At 43.1% G+C, this 20676-nt stretch overlaps 1 protein-coding gene across 1 annotated transcript in view; it reads left to right on the top strand.

The window, feature by feature from the left end:
* The window catches only part of LOC138666613 (uncharacterized), a 180296-nt gene that overhangs the window by 68602 nt on the left and 91018 nt on the right, over window positions 1-20676 (top strand). Inside the window, exons 15-20 of the mRNA XM_069754809.1 lie at window positions 3612-3733; window positions 3911-4034; window positions 4092-4202; window positions 15148-15223; window positions 15459-15538; window positions 19726-19792. Of these exons, the coding sequence (XP_069610910.1) occupies window positions 3612-3733; window positions 3911-4034; window positions 4092-4202; window positions 15148-15223; window positions 15459-15538; window positions 19726-19792 (580 nt within the window). The remainder of the gene's footprint in view (window positions 1-3611; window positions 3734-3910; window positions 4035-4091; window positions 4203-15147; window positions 15224-15458; window positions 15539-19725; window positions 19793-20676) is intronic.

The raw sequence follows: 20676 nt of genomic DNA, 5'->3' as shown, positions 1-20676 counted from the left end.
GGCACAATTTGTCCTGAGTACTCTGATACCCCATATGTGGGGGTAAACCATTGTTTGGGCGCATGGGAGAGCTCGGAAGGGAAGGAGCACCGTTTGACCTTTCAATGCAAAATTGACAGGAATTGAGATGGGACGCCATGTTGCGTTTGCAGAGCCACTGATGTGCCTAAACATTGAAACCCCCCACAAGTGACACCATTTTGAAAAGTAGACCCCCTAAGGAACTTATCTAGATGTGTGGTGAGCACTTTGATCCAATAAGAGCTTCACAGAAGTTTATAATGCAGAGCCGTGAAAATAAAAATAAAAATTTCCCCTCAAAATTATTTTTTAGCCCCCAGTTTTGTATTTTCTCGAGGGTAAAAGGAGAAATTGGACCCCAAAAGTTGTTGTCCAATTTGTCCTGAGTGCGTTGATACCCCATATGTGGGGGGGAACCAGCGTTTGGGCGCATGGGAGGGCTCGGAAGGGAAGGAGCGCCATTTGGAATGCAGACTTAGATGGAATGGTCTGCAGGCGTCACATTGCGTTTGCAGAGCTCCTAATATACCTAAACAGTAGAAACCCCCCACAAGTGACCCCATATTGGAAACTAGACCCCCCCACGAACTTATCTAGATGTGTTCTGAGAACTTTGAGCCCCCAAGTGTTTCACTACAGTTTATAACGCAGAGCCGTGAAAATAAAAAATCTCTTTTTTTCCCACAAAAATTATTTTTTAGCCCCCAGTTTTGTATTTTCCCAAGGGTAACAGGAGAAATTGGACCTCAAAAGTTGTTGTCCAATTTGTCCTGAGTACGCTGATACCCCATATGTTGGGGTAAACTCCTGTTTGGGCACACGGGAGAGCTCGGAAGGGAAGGAGCACTGTTTTACTTTTTCAATGCAGAATTGGATGGAATTGAGATCGGTCGCCATGTCGCGTTTGGAGAGCCCCTGATGTGCCTAAACAGTGGAAACCCCCCAATTATTACTGAAACCCTAATCCAAACACACCCCTAACCCTAATTCCAACAGTAACCCTAACCACACCTCTAACCCAGACACACCCCTAATCCTAATCCCAACCGCAAATGTAATCCAAACCCTAACCCTAACTTTAGCCCCAACCCTAACTGTAGCCTTAACCCTAACCCTAGCCACAACCCTAGCCCTAACCCTAGCCCTAACCCTAGCCCCAACCCTAACCCCAGCCCTAACCCTAGCCCTAACCCTAGCCCTAACCCTAGCCCTAACCCTAGCCCTAACCCTAACCCTAGCCCTAACCCTAATGGCAAAATGGAAATAAATACATTTTTTTAATTTTTTAATTTTTCCCTAACTAAAGGGGTGATGAAGGTGGGTTTGATTTACTCTTATAGTGGGTTTTTTAGCGGATTTTTATGATTAGCAGCTGTCACACACTGAAAGACGCTTTTTATTGCAAAAAATATTTTTTGCGTTACCACATTTTGAGAGCTATAATTTTTCCATATTTTGGTCCACAGAGTCATGTGAGGTCTTGTTTTTTGCAGGACGAGTTGACGTTTTTATTGGTAACATTTTCGGGCACGTGACATTTTTTGATTGCTTTTTATTCCGATTTTTGTGAGGCAGAATGACCAAAAACCAGCTATTCATGAATTTCTTTTGGGGGAGGCGTTTATACCATTCCGCGTTTGGTAAAATTGATAAAGCAGTTTTATTCTTCGGGTCAGTACGATTACAGCGACACCTCATTTATATCATTTTTTTATGTTTTGGCGCTTTTATACGATAAAAACTATTTTATAGAAAAAATAATTATTTTTGCATCGCTTTATTCTGAGGACTATAACTTTTTTATTTTTTTGCTGATGTTGCTGTATCGTGGCTCGTTTTTTTGCGGGACAAGATGACGCTTTCAGTGGTACCATGCTTATTTATATCCGTCTTTTTGATCGCGTGTTATTCCACTTTTTGTTTGGTGGTACGATAATAAAGCGTTGTTTTTTGCCTCGTTTTTTTTTTTTTTTCTTACGGTGTTTACTGAAGGGGTTAACTAGTGGGACAGCTTTATAGGTCGGGTTGTTACGGACGCGACGATACTAAATATGTGTACTTTTATTGTTTTGTTTTTTTTTATTTAGATAAAGAAATGTATTTATGGGAATAATATTTTTTTTTTTTTTCATTATTTAGGATTTTTTTTTTTTTTTACACACTTGGATATTTTTTTTTTTACTTTTTTACTTTGTCCCGGGGGGGACATCACAGATCAGTGATCTGACAGTTTGCACAGCACTCTGACAGATCACCGATCTGTCTGAGAGCAGTGCAGCGTTACCAAGTGCCTGCTCTGAGCAGGCACTTGGTAAGCCACCTCCCTCCCTGCAGGACCCGGATCCGCGGCCATTTTGGATCCGGGACTTGCTGCAGGAAGGAGGTGGGAGACCCCCGGAGCAACGCGATCACATCGCGTTGCTGCGGGGGTCTCAGGGAAGCCCGCAGGGAGCCCCCTCCCTGCGCGGTGCTTCCCTGCACCGCCGGCACATCGCGATCATCTTTGATCGCGGTGTGCCGGGGGTTAATGTGCCAGGGGCGGTCCGTGACCGCTCCTGGCACATAGTGCCGGATGTCAGCTGCGATAAGTAGCTGACACCCGGCCGCGATCGGCGGCGCTCCCCCCGTGAGCGCGGCCGATCGCGCTGGACGTAATATTCCGTCCTTGGGAATTAAGGCCCACCCCACATGGACGGAATATTACATCCAATGGCAGAAAGGGGTTAACCATATTTATGAATTTTGCATTTGGACTGCTTCAATGTGCACATATGACGTATATCAGAAAGGGATTTATAATGGTAACATATCAGAATGAAACCCTTTACGAAGCTCCCCCAGTGTAAGCCTGTGCCCTTACATTATTAGCCGTTTTCCCCCCCAAAAAAAAGAGAATGCAAAACTGCCTACCCTAGTTTTACACAGGCTTCTTCATACATGACCATACTGCTTCTACATTCCGCCCTGATCTGTATATGGTGCTGCTTGAGAATGTGTGAGACAGACATCACCTAATATCAGGTTCCTAACCTTCTCTTTGAACATTTGGCTATAAATTAGCGGTGACAGATGAACCAAAACATGAACCTAAGAAGAAGTTTGCTTTAACACACAAGTGAAAAACTGTGAGAGTACTGCCAAGTAGCTTAAAAATTATGATCTACTGTTTTTAAAGCCAATACACACTACATACAGTAGTTGATGGCCAAATAATGGTTCGGCCAGTCATTTGACCGATAGCTACAGTATCTTTACTAACTCTCCCATGCACAGGAACATCCACTCTGCGGAGAGTTCCTATGTTATCTATAAGAGTTGCACTGCCAGATGTCTCTCACTGATTGCATGACAAGGAATGTAAGTGAATGTATTTCTGCACATGGTGCTCATACTAGATACTGAAAGAATTGAGATATTTTGAAAATGTTGTTTCTAATTTTTCACAATTTGCATATCAGTAACACAATTATCCATCCTTTGATTTTCATAAATGCATTACTTTTTCTTCATTGTGTTACAAGTTCAATATTGAAAAGTATAATGTAATTGAAATACTAAAGGTATGCAAGAAACTGTTTTATTTTTGGCAGGTAACTGTATTAGGAACTCGGAGAGACTTGAGATATCTACAGATCAGAAATCAGATGATCATTATCTACCACATAAGCAAGCTATTATCCCAGATATATTTCCACCCCTTCACAGCAAAGATGTACCATCTAATCCTTTACCACAGGGTCTATCTTCTCATTCATCACAGACTGTTGAGCAAAATAAAAATAAAAGATTGGGTATTAAACATCAAAAATCTCATGCAGGGAAGAAGCCATTTTCATGTTCTGAATGTGGGAAATGTTTTGATTGAAAGTTAAGTCTTTCTATGCATCAGAAAATTTACAAACGGGAAAGGCCATTTTCATGTTCAGAATGTGGAACGTCTTTTAGCCCAAAATTCAGTCTTATTACACATCAAAGAATTCACACAGGGGAGAAGCCATGTTCATGTTCACAATGTGGGAAATGTTTTAACCAGAAATTACATCTTGTTACACATCGGAGATTTCACACAGGGGAGAAGCCATATTCATATTCAGAATGTGGAAAATATTTTATACAAAAATCACATCTTCATGCCCATCTGAGAAGTCACACAGGGGAGAAGATATTTTCCTGTTTGGAATGTGGGAAATGTTATGGGGCTATAATCTCATTATACATCAGAGAGGTCGCATAAAGGAGTAGTAATTTTTTTGTTTAGAATAAAAAAAATGTTTTACTGGGACAACCAGTTTTGTTGACCCCAACGATTCACACAAGGGCAAAGCCATGTTCATGTCCTTAAGGTGGGAAATGTTCTGTCTACAACAAACTTATTCTTAACCTTTGTTGACATTTGCAGTCCATATATTGGGGGTACCGGCTGTGTTGTACAACCAGCACCCAAGCGTAAGTGAAGCTATCAAAGCCAGCACTAATAGCATCTTACAGTTGTGCTCAAAAGTTTACATACCCCGGCAGAATTTTTGATTTGCTTTCTTGGCCTTTTTTCAGAGAATATGAATGATAACATCAACTCATGGTTAGTGATTGGGTGAAGTCATTTATTGTCAAACTACTGTGTTTTCTCTTTTTAAATCATAATGACAACCCAAAACATCCAAATGACCCTGATCAAAAGTTCACATACCCTTTTCTTAATACCGTGTATTGCCCCCTCTAACATCAATGACAACTTGAAGTCTTTTGTGGTAGTTGTGGATGAGGTGCTTTATTTTCTCAGATTGTAAAGCTGCCCACTCTTCTTGGCAAAAAGCCTCCAGTTCCTGTAAATTTCTGAGCTGTCTAGCATGAACTGCGTGCTTGAGATCTCCCCAGAGTGGCTCAATGATATTGAGGTCAGGAGACTGGGATAGTCACTCCAGAACATTCACTTTAGTTTAATCAGATTTTACTGGTTATACATAACAAAGCATAACATAAAAAAAAAAACAAATTTTAAAATGGGCCATGCAGGGTCTCATTGCATACAATAACCAGAATTATAATACCACTCTTGTATATCCAAGTTGATCACTGATGCATTTAAGATCATTTATACACTATACTCTTTTCTCTGTATTATTTAAAAGATATATCAAGTAGAAAAAAAAAGGAAGACAAACAATCGAGAAACATACCACAACATTGGTGAATATCGCTACCTAAGAAGGATATATACATTTTAGTAGATGTAAAAGTAGGAAGAGGGAGGAGAAGAAGAAGAAGAAGATCATCATACAAGGGATAAGACAAACAAAGGGAGGACAGGGTGGAGAGGTGTAAGGGAGGTGGTGGAAATTTTTAGTCCATATTTTCCCTATTCGGAAGGATAAATAGTGGGGATCAAACATGTGACTAGGATGGGTGACCAAATCAATTATTTCCCAGTATTATGAAGTCTTTTTTTTTATCAGGAAAATAAGGAAAAGAATTCGGGTGAGTTCCTAAAGAAAATCCAGGGTTGCCACAACCAAACAAACTTTATGTTGTCACCTTGCATCCTTCATGGTACAAAAATACTGTAATAACAAGGAAGCTGTTTCGATTAGACATACCTGTCTGCTCGGGGTACAGAGTAGCAAATTATCCACATACTGAAGCAGTTGCACATCTCCATTTTTAGGGTGCCAGGAGAGAAGTTACAGATCTGTGAGAGCCAGAAATCTTGCATGTTTTTTAGGTGACCAAATACTTATTTTCCACCATAGTTTGCAAAATAAATCTTGCCAAATCAGACAAGGTGATTTTCTGGATTTGTTTTCTCATTTTGACTCTCATAGTTGTGGTCTACCTATGATATCAATTACAGGCCTCTCTCATCTTTTTAAAGGGAATCTGTCACCCCAAAATTTGCCTATAAGCTAAGGCCACCGGCATCAGGGGCATATCTACAGCATTCTGTAATGATGTAGATAAGCCCCCAATGTCACCTGAAAGATAAGAAAAAAAGTTTATATTATACTCACCCAGGAGCGGTTCTGATGCGGTCCAGTCCAATGGGTGTTGCGGTCCGGGTCCAGCACCTCCCATCTTCATACGACGACGTCTTCTTCTTTGCTTCCTGCCATGGCTCCTGTGCAGGCGTACTTTATCTACCCTGTTGAGGGCAGCATAAAGTACTGCAGTGCGCAGGCGCTGGGCCTCTCTTACCTTTCCAGGTGCCTGCGCACTGCAGTACTTTATGCTGCCCTCAACAGGCTAGATAAAGAATGTCTGCACAGGAGCCGCCGCAGGAAGCAAAGAAGAGGATGTAATTCTATGAAGATGTGAGGTGCTGGACCCGGACCGCGACGCCCATCAGACCAGACCGCATCGGGACCGCTCCTGGGTGAGTATAATATCACCTGTTTTTCTTATCTTTCAGGTGACATTGGGAGCTTATCTACAGCATTACAGAATGTTGTAGATAAGCCCCTGATGCCGGTGACAGATTCCTTTTAAGTGGGAGAACTTGCACAATTGGTGGCTGACTAAATACTTTTTTCCTCACTGTAATTGAGTTGCCTAGATGCACTTCCTCAGACTCCTGCAGTCTCTCCACCAGCCCGGCAACACCTGCCACACTCTATTTGGCAGCATTCTGATTGGGAAGCAGCTCTACATTTCCTACACCTGCACGATTTTATGGTTATCTTTAAAGAGAACCTGTCAGCAGGATTTTGGTAAGTAAACTACAGGCATTGTTGGGTTGGCCGTGTTGCATTGATAAAAATGATAACTGACGTGAAGAAATCCATGTTGTGGTTCTTGTGTAATCAGTGTTAGAAGTTTTTAGTTAATGAGACGCCTGTGCCCTGGGGTAAGACTGTAGGCAGAGTCTTATCTTCCTGCTCTAAACCAGAGAAACCAAGGAAAGAATTTCACACAGGCTGCCCCGAAGCACAAACTGTCTGTCTCTCTCTCTCTTTCTATATGATGAAGAACATGTCTGTGCTTTGGGATGACCAGTGGGCAGGTTTCTCTAGTTTAGAGCAGAAAAATAAGACTACCTACAGTCCCTCCCTGGAGCACGGACATATCATTAATTGAAAACTTCTAACACTGATTGCACAAGAACTACAAGACAGATTTTTTCACAGCAGTTATCATTTTAATCAGTATAACAGTGGCAACATGACCATGTCTGTCATTTACTTAGCAAAATCCTGCTGACAGGTTCGCTTTAAGAATGCCAGAGTTTTGTCAATCAATGCATCGTATACTTTGAATTTTTGCCCTCAACATTTTCCCTCTGATCATTGTAAAGTGGCATACACTGTTTCTTAATTGTCTGGTGAAACTTTGGCATTGTGGGAATAGGAGGACCTCATGAGGCATATTCTTCACTCCGTTCTGACCGCATTCAGTCAAGGATTAAAGGTGCTAACTTCTTCATTAAGTTAGACCTGTGTGTCACATAGCACTTAATCCACATCACAGAGGGCAATGAATGGAAGACAGCGTTTCACACCCACAATGGTCAATATGAATATCTACTGATGCCTTTTGATTTGTGCAATGCATCGTCTGTGTTTCAGCACTTTGTGAACAATATTTTTCATGATGTTCTGTGTCAGTATTTCTAAGTCTATCTGGATAACAGCTTAATCTTGGACTTGTCAGCTTCATATCCACTCTGTTCTAATAAGACTGTAACGAGATCACCTCCATACCAAGTTGGAGAATTGTCTGTTTGAGCAACAAGAATTGCAATTCCTCATCTCTTCTGGTCATTTTCATATGGTCCCAGTGAAAGTTTAAGTCATATAGGATTGGCCATAGCCAGTCGGTCTAATTATTATCACTTTATTAAAAACTACTCTCAAGTGGTTGCCCTGCTGACAGCCCTAATTCAGATGGGTGCCAAGTACTACAACTGGTCAGAATCTGCTGTTCAAGCCTTTCAAGAACTCAAGTCTTGTTTTTCTACTGCTCCAGTCCTACACCATTCTGATGTGAAAATAATAATAATAATTTTATTTATATAGTGCCAACATATTCTGCAGCGCTTTACAAATTATAGATTGGATTTGTACAGACAATAGACATTACAGTGTAACAAAAACACAGTTCAAAATAGATACCAAGAGGAGTGAGGGCCCTGCTCGAAAGCTTACAATCTATAGGAAAAAGGGAGACACGAGAGGTGGATGGTAAATATTGCTTTCGTTGTTTGGACCAGCCATAGTGTAAGGATCGGGTGTTCATGTAAAGCTGCATGAACCAGTTAACAGCCTAAGTATGTAGCAGTACAGACACAGAGGGCTATTAACTGCATAAAGTGTATGAGAACATGATGTGAGGAACCTGATTATGTTTTTTTTTTAATGGGCCACACAGGGATAGATAGGTTAATGCGTTGAAGATGTAGAAAAAAGACCTTTCTTCCTTGAAGTGGATGCCTCCTCTATTGCTGTAGGAGCAGTTTTCTTGCAAAATTCCTCTAGAGCAAGAAATCATGGCAATGGATCTTTCTCTAGGAAATTTTCTCCAACAGAGCAGAGCTATTCCATTGGTGACTGTAAACCTTTAACCATAAAATTGGGCCTTGAGGAATGGCAACGTCTTCCACAAAAATTCAAAGTATCTTCAGCCTGCTCATGGGCTGAATCCCTGTCAAGCTCAATGGTCGTCCTTTTTCTCATGATTTGATTTTATCTTCACCTATCGCCTAGCTGAGAAAAACCGCAGGACTGATGCTCTATCCAAGTCCTTTGATCCATTTGACACTGGTGATAATCCACCTTAACATGTAATTGAACCTGAACGTATTGTTACTGCCATCAGTTTTTTCTCGAATTCACCACCAAAGAGATACAGTCATGGCCAAAAGTATTGACACCCCTGCAATTCTGTCAGATAATACTCATTTTCTTCCTGAAAATGATTGCAAACACAAATTATTTGGTATTATTATCTTCATTTAATTTGTCTTAAATGAAAAAACACAAAAAGAATTGTCCTAAAGCCAAATTGGATATAATTCCACACCAAACATAAAAAAGGGGGTGAACAAAAGTATTGGCACCGTTCGAAAAATCATGTGATGCTTCTCTAATTTGTGTAATTAACAGCACCTGTAACTTACCTGCGGCACCTAACAGGTGTTGGCAATAACTAAATCACACCTGCAGCCAGTTGACATGGATTAAAGTTGACTCAACCTCTGTCCTGTGTCCTTGTGTGTACCACATTGAGCATGGAGAAGAGAGAGAAGACCAAAGAACTGTCTGAGGACCTGAGAAACCAAATTGTGAGGAAGCATGAGCAATCTCAAGGCTACAAGTCCATCTCCAAAGACCTGAATGTTCCTGTGTCTACCGTGAGCAGTGTCATCAAGAAGTTTAAAGCCCATGGCACTGTGGCTAACATCCCTAGATGTGGATGGAAAAGAAAAATTGACAAGCGATTTCAATGCAAGATTGTGCGGATGTTGGATAAAGAACCTCGACTAACATCCAAACAAGTTCAAGCTGCCCTGCACTCCGAGGGTACAACAGTGTCAACCCTGTTGTGAATTCTGTTATCGAACTCCCTCCTGTGGTCATGAATGGTACTTTGGCGAGTTCTGTCCATGGACTCCCTTTGGTGGCTGTGAGTGGAGCTGCTGCTTCTGAGGTTCCTTCCACAGGTGACGTAGTTTATTCTTTGGCTGGCTGCTCTATTTAACTCCACTCAGATCGTTACTCCATGCCAGCTGTCAATGTTCTTGTACTGGTTCATGTAAAGAAGCTGCGGAGACACCATCACGTGTTTCTCGACGCAAGCAGTGAATAGCCAGGCCTTTCCCCGGGAAGGTACAACCACGGGAAGGGCAGCATCCTATGAAGGAAAGCCACCTATGCCATGGTATCCATCCACAGACAGCTGTTTCGGGGTTTTTGCCCCTCATCAGTGTGGAGTAGGAATCTGGCTATTAGGAGCAGTGCCTAGTAAAAAGGCTATAAAGGCACAGATGATTGGCCTCGGGGAGACCAAAACATCCAACACCGCGGAGACACCATCACGTGTTTCTCAACGCAGTGATTCCAGAACACTGCCCCCATCCCTTATGGGAAATATGCAAATGCATGTAAAGAAGCTGCGGAGACACCATCACGTGTTTCTCGACGCAAGCAGTGAATAGACAGGCCTTTCCCCGTGAAGGAACAACCACGGGAAGGGCAGCATCCTATGAAGGAAAGCCACCTATGCCAAGCATGGTATCCATCCACAGACAGCTGTTTCGGGGTTTTTGCCCCTCATCAGTGTGGAGTAGGAATCTGGCTATTAGGAGCAGTGCCTAGTAAAAAGGCTATAAAGGCACAGATGATTGGCCTCGGGGAGACCAAAACATCCAACACCGCGGAGACACCATCACGTGTTTCTCAACGCAGTGATTCCAGAACACTGCCCCCATCCCTTATGGGAAATATGCAAATGCATGTAAAGAAGCTGTGGAGACACCATCACGTGTTTCTCGACGCAAGCAGTGAATAGCCAGGCCTTTCCCCGGGAAGGAACAACCACGGGAAGGGCAGCATCCTATGAAGGAAAGCCACCTATGCCAAGCATGGTATCCATGCTTGGCACAGGTATGGTATTCAGCTGTCTGTGGATGGATACCATCGAGAAACACGTGATGGTGTCTTCGCAGTTTCTTTACATGCATTTGCATATTTCCCATAAGGGATGGGGGCAGTGTTCTGGAATGACTGCGTTGAGAAACACGTGATGGTGTCTCCGCGGTGTTGGATGTTTTGGTCTCCCCAAGAATCATCTGTGCCTTTATAGCCTTGCACTGGTTCAGTTCGCTCTTGGATCTTTCTGGTGATCTGTCTACTCCAGCAGAAGCTAAGTCCCTGCTAGTTAATTATTTGTTCATTGTTTCCTTGTCCAGCTTGCTATCATGATTTTGCCTTGCTAGCTGGAAGCTCTGGGATGCAGAGTGGCACCTCCGCACCGTGAGTCGGTGCGGAGGTCTTTTTGCACACTCTGCGTGGTCTTTTTGTAGTTACCTTTCCTATCCTCAGTCTGTTTAGTAAGTCTGGCCTCCCTTTGCTGAAACCTGTTTCATTTCTGTGTTTGTGACTTTCATCTTTACTCACAGTCAATATTTGTGGGGGGCTGCCTTTTCCTTTGGGGAATTTCTCTGAGGCAAGGTAGGCTTTATTTTTCTATCTCTAGGGCTAGTTAGCTCTTAGGCTGTGAAGAGGCATCTAGGCAGAGTTAGGTACGCTCCACGGCTATTTCTAGTTGTGTGATAGGATTAGGGGTTGCGGTCAGCAGAGCTCCCACTTCCCAGAGCTTGTCCTGTGTGAGTTTAACCATCAGGTCGTTCCGGGTGCTCCTAACCACCAGGTCCATAACACAACCCGTACTCTCCATCTGCATCTGAATGAAAAGGGACTGTATGGCAGGAGACCCAGGAAGACCCCACTTCTTACCCCGAGACATAAAAAAGCCAGGCTGGAGTTTGCCAAAACTTACCTGAAAAAGCCTAAAATGTTTTGGAAGAATGTTCTCTGGTCAGATGAGACAAAAGTAGAGCTTTTTGGGCAAAGGCATCAACATAGATTCTACAGGAAAAAAAAAGAGGCATTCAAAGAAAAGAACACGGTCCCTACAGTCAAACATGGCAGAGGTTCCCTGATGTTTTGGGGTTGCTTTGCTGACTCTGGCACTGGACTGCTTGACCGTGTGCATGGCATTATGAAGTCTGAAGACTACCAACAAATTTTGCAGCATAATGTAGGGCCCAGTGTGAGAAAGCTGGGTCTCCCTAAGAGGTCATGGGTCTTCCAGCAGGACAATGATCCAAAACACATTTCAAAAAGCACTAGAAAATGGTTTGAGAGAAAGCACTGGAGACTTCTAAGGTGGCCAGCAATGAGTCCAGACCTGAATCCCATAGAACACCTGTGGAGAGATCTAAAAATAGCAGTTTGGAGAAGGCACCCTTCAAATATCAGGGACCTGGAGCAGTTTGCCAAAGAAGAATGGTCTAAAATTCCAGCAGAGCTTTGTAAGAAACTCATTGATGGTTACCGGAAGCGGTTGGTCGCAGTTATTTTGGCTAAAGGTTGTGCAACCAAGTATTAGGCTGAGGGTGCCAATACTTTTGTCTGGCCCATTTTTGGAGTTTTGTGTGAAATGTGTTATGATCAGGTGACCTTGGAGCAGCATGAAAACTTTCACTGGAGTAGGTGGTAACTATACTGACCGCAAACCCTGATCTTAACACCGCAACTAGAAGTAGCCGTGGGGTGTGCCTAATAAAACCTAGACACCTCGACACAGCCGGAGGACTAAATACCCCTATAGATGGAAATAGGAATTCTACCTTGCCTCAGAGCAGAACCCCAAAGGATAGGCAGCCCCCCCAAATATTGACTGTGAGTAGTAGAGGAAAAGACACACGCAGGCAGGAAACAGGATTTAGCAAATGAGGCACACACTAGCTAAATAGGAAAGGATAGGACAGGATACTAAGCGGTCAGTATTAAAAATCCTTCCAACAATATCCACAGCAGAAAATACAAAAACTCCACCATCTAACTAAAGATGTGGAGCAGTGGCGTAACTACAAAGTTAGAGGCCCCGGTGCGAACTTCCAAATGGCTCCCCCCCTGCAGCCCTGCCATACAACTCAATGTAACCCCCATAGAATACAACGCAGCCCAACTAATAGTATAATGCAGCCCCTCCATACAGGGGCAGTGAGAAAGACACGAGCAAATGGTGACGAGGGGGCAGGGGAGAGGGCACAAGGGGGCTAGGGGAGACAGGCACAAGGGTAACATAGGGGGGCTAGGAAGCAAGGTACAAGGGGACACATGGGGGCTAGGAGGCAGGGGAGAAGGTTACAAGGGGACTAGTGGACAAGGGAGACTGACAGAAGGGGACAAGGGAGACTGACACAAGGGGACTAGTGGGCAAGGGAGCCTGACACAAGGGGCACATGGGGGCAAGTGGGCAAGGGATACAAGCACAAGGGGACACAGGGACAAGTGGGAAAGGGAGACTGACACACAGGGACTAGTGGGCAAGGGAGACTGACACAAGCACGAGGGGACAAAGGAGACAGGCACATGGGGACACACAGGGACAAATGGGCAAGGGAGACTGGCACACGGGGACAAGGGACACAAGTCCCTGCCACACACACACACACACACACACACACACACACACTTCAGATATTACACACACACACACACACATGCTACAGATATCACACACACACACATGATACCAGCTCATATAGACAACTCACAATCTCCTCTCTGGTACAGGGGTGGCTGATGTAAATCGGCTGCAGCTCTGCAGCTCCGCAGCTCCTCAGCTTCTCCTGACTAAAGCGGCTCCGTCCCGCACCTCCCCCCCTGCTCTCACCTTCTATCCCGGGGCTGCAGAGCAGAAGCTGACAGTCTCACCTGGCATGATGACTGGAGCTGCTTCCTGTCTCTCACGTGCCCCGGCTGCCCCCTCCCCCTAGATACACCTTGGACTGTTGCCGTGCAGGAGGAATCTCCTGCACTGCAACATGGTGTTGGGTGCCCCTGACCTGCCGGGCCCGGTCGCACTGGCGACCGCTGCGACCGCGGTAGTTACGCCACTGATGTGGAGCGTATATCTGCAACTCCAGAGAATCCAGCAAGACTGAGAAAACACTGACACAGTCTAAGCTGGACAAGAGAAAAACAAATGAATAGCACAGAATATAAGCACACTGCATGTGTGCCACAGAAAAAGAAACAGACACTTATCTTTGCTGAATTGGCAGCTAAGCAGGAGAAGCCAGAAAGTGATCAAACACTTCACAAGAAACATTGACAACTGGAAAGGACTAATGAATCCTGCACACCTAAATATCCCAGTCAGAACTGCAATCAGCAGATACACCTGGCCAGGACTGCGACTGAGAGACAACTGCATTCCCACCTACAACCACTGGAGGGAACCCAAAAGCAGAATTCACAACAGAAATTATCAATGTTTTGCTTTTTGCTTCATTCTCTGTTGTGTTTTTTCATTTAAGACAAATTAAATGAAGATAATAATACCAAATAATTTGTGTTTGCAATCATTTTCAGGAAGAAAATAAGTATTATCTGACAGAATTGCAGGGGTGTCAATATTTTTGGCCATGACTGTATTCCCTGGTTTCAAAGGCACTCCGGTGGAAAGTCATCCCTCCTCTCCAGTCATCCGGTAGTTAAATGTACGGCTGAACTTCGTGAAGGAGTTTATAGTATCCTGTCCTCACTATACACATATACAGTTCATACCTTTTCATCAAGCACCTGTCGGTCCTCTCCAGCCTCTTCCAATTCCACAAGAATCTTGGGCTATGATCTCTATGTAGATAGACCTTCGTAAACCCAGGGATTCGCTATTATCTGGGTTGATGTGGATCATTTCTCAAAAATGTCTCACTTTATGCCCCTACCAGGTCTACCATCTGCTCCACAGTTGGCTCAAGTGTTTTTAAAAGAAATTTTCTGGTTCCATGTCCTTCCAGCTCATATAATCTCTGATTGTCCATATAATTTGTGATCGTGGGGTGCAATTTGTTTCCAGGTTCTGGAGGGCACTGGGTAAGAAATTAAACATTTCCCAGTACTTCTCTACTGTCTATCATTCCCAAACCCGTGGACCCGTAGAAGCGCCGATGTTGGCATGAAACGGATGTCGTCCTCTCTCCGCTCACCTCCTCTTTCTTTTTACTTCCCCGTGCCGTGAAGATGTGTTCACATATACTTCAATAAAGACAAGCCTTAATCACAGGTCCGGTGAGTGTCGCCGCGTTTTTTTCTACTATTGTCATATGGTTCCTTCCTTATTTTTCAAAGCGAGCACCTCCCGGGATTGTCGGGTTTCCAGTATTGAGGACTGAGTGTGCACCTGATCTCGCTTCTAGGCTGTGCTGCTTTACTTTTATCTTCTTTGTAGATTTAAATAATTAGTTCATGGAACCATATTTATGAATATTCTCCAATTGTGAACTGGCCAGACCTGCTTCCTCGGGCTGAGTTCGACCATAACAATTCTTTGTCAGAGTCTTCTGTGAAATCTCTATTTGTTACAGTGTTTGGCCAAGACCTGGTCTCTTTCTCTCTGTTGCAGCTAAAAGACTACTTTCTGCTGTGAAAAGCATTTATCAGGACATCCATAACATCTGTATTGAAGTACAAGCTAAGAAGTGTGTTGATAGACACCACCAAACTGTTCCCAACATTGCTTCCTGAGATAAGGTATGGCTTTCCACAAAACACATCTCATTGAAGACTTTTTGCAAATAAATGGCAACCAAGTTCATTGGTCCATTATAAATACTTGAATAAGTAAACCCGGTTACCTTCTATCTCAAACTACCTCCCACTCCAAGAATCCCTAATGCTTTTTATGTCTCTTCTATGTCATCTGGTCTTCAATAGGTTCTCGCCTACAGTCAAGACTGTCCCTGCTCTCGCTTCTGATTCTGACACAGAGAACAAGTATCTAGGACTGTATGAAGGTTTGCAGTAATCTCCTAAACTTGATCAACTGGAAGGGATATGGTCCTGAGGAGAGATGTTGGGTGCCAAAGAAGGACTTAAATACTCCAATGTTGATTGGAAAGTTTAATCACAAGAATCCGCTTTCTTCTATTAAGGATGGGAGAGGCCCTAAGAGCCGGGTATTTTTATGCACATGTCCCAGATCCACGCTTTGCTTTCCTCAACCTGGTCCGCTAAACTCTGTTGTGCTGCATGTCGGGATTTGTGGATGGCTCGGCATTATCCCAAGTGATTATTAGCCTGGGCTTTTAGTTGGACTAGCTCACCAAATTCCAGCATAACACTATAATAGGATTCCACAGTTGTAACACGTCAGTCCATGAAATTTCATCCCTCTTCAATATTTCACGATCACCTATGAGTGGTATTGAAAAGTGGAAGTGTTTAGAAACCTCTGCCACTCAGCTAAAACGTGGAGACCACATAAAGTTACAGAGATGAGTTCCAGCACTTTGCTTTCTCAGTAACTGCAGAGTCCGTCCTTCCTCTGACAATAAAAACAAACTTAAACACTGAATGCTTGAGATATGGCTGAATTGAAACCTTACATCACCCAGCACAACATCAAGCGTCGGATGTAGCTGTGTAAAGTATGCTGCCTCTGGGTTCTGGAGTAGAGGAAGCTTCTTCTGAGGCGTGATAGAGTTTGCTTCTCTATATGGCAGACTGATGGAAAGTCTGGAAGTGGCAAATGTCTGAAAAACGTTACCTGCCTGCCTAAATGTAAAGTTTGGTGGAGGGGCAATAATACTATGGGCTGTTCTTCAGGAGTTGGCTTAGGCTCCTTAATGCCAAAGAAGAACAATTGTAGCTTCAAGCTTTGTTTGGGGAAGGTCATTTTCTGTTCCAGATAACTATGCCCCAGTGCACAAAAGAGAGGAATCTGTTAAAACTAGAAGGGGGAACCATCTCCATATTACTGTCTTGAATGTTGACTGATTGTGTACCTGCAGGCAACATGTTAGAATACTACATACAATGTAATACCTTGAGCATTTTGCTAATGTTTGTCTTGGTCCAGAGGTACTGAAAATGAAAAACAATGGTGTACAGTGAGGGAAATCACATTGTATGATTTTTGGATAACAAATTTGCATTTTATTGCATTTAATAAGTATTTGCTACAACAGAAAAACAGAACTTAATATTTGGTACAGAAACCTTTGTTTGCAATGACATGTTTCCTGTAGTTCTTGACCAAGTTTGCACACAACGCAGCATGGATTTTGGCCCACTCTTCCATATATCAATAAAAGGGGATGGGAATGGGAGAAGTCAGCTCACCATTTGCAGTCTCTTTCCAAGAATGAGTCCGACGCACGGAGCCTCCTTGGCTTGGGTGTGCAAGTTCCAGGGAATGAAGAAAAGAAGGTACTCCTGAGTAGGAAAATATAAAACTTTATCTTTAGTGGAAAAAATTAATAAAAGCAGGCACAACATGTAAGTCCCAGGGAGCTACCAACCGACGCGTTTCAACACTCTAGTCTTAATCATGGTTAGTATGGACTATCAGACTGGAGGTCTAAAAACCTTTCATGGAGAAAAGAGGTGAAAAAGCCAGTGCTGATTGTTAACCCATTATCTACCAATATCGTTTTTTTTGGGACGCCTAATCTTTTGCTTCTAGCAACTAAGATTTCATAATTTTTATAATTAGGTCCAATTTTTTTTGTGTTGTGCTTGTAAAATGAATGTTTTCAAAATAGGAAATCATGTCATTGTCATTTTTAATTGAATATTGGGACGCCCTTTTCTGAAAAATTCGTAAAATGAAAATTTCTAATTTGGCAAGTAATGGGTTAATTAACTACAAGATAAGTAAATTTAACCCCTTGTAGAAGCACTTCAACAACATACATGTACTATATAACATAAACAATAGCTAATGAAAAAAAAACATTAAAAACGCAGAATGGACAGTACCATGAAGCCGATAAGAAATCAAAAACGGAAGAAACAAAAAACGCATCTAACAAAAAAACCCTGTATCTCCATTTTATAAGTACCAATTTTTTGTCTAAATCTTCAGGATCCACAATTCCCATTTAAGGTTACATTAACTGTAATACAGAAGGGGTAATTTACCTTATAGAGTGCACATTGTGCAACCTACATTATGTGGACTGCAACATAGGTCAGTTAAAAAAAGCGAATAAGGAGACATATTTTGGATGCCAGCAGTCAGACTGCACGTAATATATCTGCGGTATCTAAACATTGCAAAAACATACACAGGGGTAATACCAGCTCCTTTTCAGTCATAGGTATAGAAAAAGTGGTTAAACTGTTTAGAGGTGGAGACATGAGAAGAAAACTATTCAATAGGGAGTTGTACTGGATATTTAAATTGCAGACAAGGATCCCACAGGGTCTGAATGTGCGACAAGATCTTATACTCCAGTATAATCTATAAGATGTCTCTTATTTTGTTTTTTCCGTTTTTGATTTCTTATCGGCTTGGATTGTAATTAGAGCCTGTCTCATTTCATGGTACTGTTCATTCTGTGTTTTTAATGTTTATTTCTTTAGCTATTGTTTATTTTATATGGTACATGCATGTTGTTGAAGTGCTCTCATCAGCTGACGCCTGTGACCAGCGGCAACCTTTTTACCGTCGGCCACAGATGCTTTCTTACAAACTGTCATCTGTATGCCAGCGAGGTAACTGCAGTGCTCTGACCGTCAGTAACGAACTTACCGCCAATCATAGCTGGTGTTTCTTGCGCTGTCACACAGATGACAGCATGTTCAGGCTGACAAACCCGAACAGTAACACGGAATTCAGGGAAAATCCGTGTTTAGGGTCCATGCACGGACACTAGGTGTTCGATACTGACCCTGATCTTTACCGTTCTGGTTCTTCCATCTGTAGTCGCGTATTTTGGGCAAAGGAGATATTGTGTTTCGAAAAAATAAGTGTTGATTTTCGTGAGGTAAAAATGTATGGAAAATGAAAAAGTGGCAATGGCAATGGATGTGATAATGTAAAAGGAAAAAATTCTATACCATGGCATCTATCAACAAGGTTGTGGGAGCTGCAGGTACCCATGACTGAGAACCGTACATATTTCTTGGTTTGAAACACGTAGGATTTCTTTCCAGGACCTCCGGTTTTTAAACTTTTGTTTTTCTTTTTAATGGATCAATAAAACTCTTTTTTTTACTTGAAAACTTGGGAGACTGAGTGCAGGACAAAATTACCGATTTTCCACATGTATTCTTATCCTTCCAACTGTGATTCAGGGTCCGTGCACATCTTAAGAGTTCAAAGCTTTTTTCATCAGATGAGCTAACATTTATCTTTTGTAGTAGCAGCAGCACCATCACCGTCAGCACCTGTCAGGGCAATAGTAGTACCAAATGCAGATCACAATTGTCCTTTGACCCCAGCAAGCGCATTAGTAGTGAGGAAGCCAAGGATGTTATGGGCTCTATGGCACATCACTCCTGTCACATAATGCTTCTTTGACTTTCATCCTCCTTTAATGTCTTAACAGTTAACCTTTTTTATTAGCGGTATGAGCACTGACATGGGTACTGCTTAGTAGGGGGGCTCTGGCAGCGGCACTGGTTAATTAGAAATAGTGGCATCTGTGATGGTAGTGGCTCTCAGAGTCAGGAGAAATCAAGTGATAGGAATCAGCAGAAGGGCAAGGAGCCCAGGACGTCTGCTACACTAATTTAATGGTTAGTCGTGTCACCGATGATGACGATGTGTGTTGGGCAAGATCTAAAGGAGTTGACAAGATTGTGATATCATCAGAGTAGAGTATTGGTATCTGTGGTAAAGCCAACATCGGCCATAAATTCTTTCAGGCACAGATTTGCTTCTTCTACGGTCAACTTAGGAGCAGGTGATGACTCAATAGGGCCTAAAGCTCTGGTTGTGCCCACATATCCGAGCATGGTCGCTCATCACTACTGGTGTAGGAGTTGTGTATCACTTAAAGGATTCCACTGCCCTTCCAGAAATCTCGCCATGTCCTCAGCATTACTGCAGGACACCCGCCTGCCATTATCTCTGGCAGAAAGGGGCGCCTGCTCTGTGCAGCAGCATGGACAGCCCTTTACACTTATGCAGTGCACAATTGACATGTGGAGCTTGAGGCCCTTGATCATGTGACCCCTGACTCCTCCCCTCCAGTGACCTCATCACAGGTCCTGTGCGCACAGAGCAGCCATATATGTGGTGTGCGACTCTGCAGGTGGAGGTAGGTGCTGGAGATTCCCCATTACTGGGCGGGGGCAGGGGGCAGTAACCCCTCCATTCCTGGAGATAGTGTCCCCAGCTCTGCCATGTGTATATGTACAGTAATAGAACGCTGGCTGTGCTCATGTATACAGGGGAGGGCGCTCTGATTTGGGGACAGATGACGCTTTCTCTCTGGGGTACGGGTTACCTATGAGTAAGAACGTTACTGTCCAAAACGCGTAAGGTGCTGCATATCCTACCTTGGTTTGCTTTATTTTTGTTTTTTTAATGTAGACTTTATTTTTTTAATGTTTTATACTACTTCATTTCCTTTTTTATTTTGTTAACTCGTGGATACCGGTCCCAAAGATCCATGCATCGATCAATACTCTGAATCTGTGCACATTTTTCACTACAGTTGGTGAACTGATTGCTTTTTCCTTTTTCTTCTGTCATTCACCACTTCCCCCAATATAAAGTATGATGTTGACCACAGACCCCTACATAAAGTATGACGTCCACTAAAGCCCCCCATACAGTATATCTCTCATAATCGCTCAATACAGTAAGATGTTCATCACAGCCCCTCACACAGAATAATAGCCACCATAGACCTCCACATAGTATGATAACCCCCACAGCCACCTCACACAATATAATGTCCACCGCAACTACCCTACACAGTATGAAGCCCCACACAATCCCCTTTATAGTATGATGATCCCACCCACAGCACTGTATGATGATCCACCTCACAGCCCCCTATATAATATGATGGTCCACCTCAAACCCCCTTATATAGTACTAGATGGTGGCCCGATTCTAACGCATCGGGTATTCTACAATATGCATGTCCACGTAGTATATTGCACAGCCCACATAGTATATTGCCCAGTCACGTAG

This window comes from Ranitomeya imitator, chromosome 2 (assembly GCF_032444005.1).
Source record: "Ranitomeya imitator isolate aRanImi1 chromosome 2, aRanImi1.pri, whole genome shotgun sequence".
In the NCBI taxonomy this organism is placed as follows: Eukaryota; Metazoa; Chordata; class Amphibia; order Anura; family Dendrobatidae; genus Ranitomeya; species Ranitomeya imitator.
The sequence above is the reverse complement of the archived record's forward strand: the minus strand, read 5'-3'. Positions and strand labels throughout refer to the sequence as shown.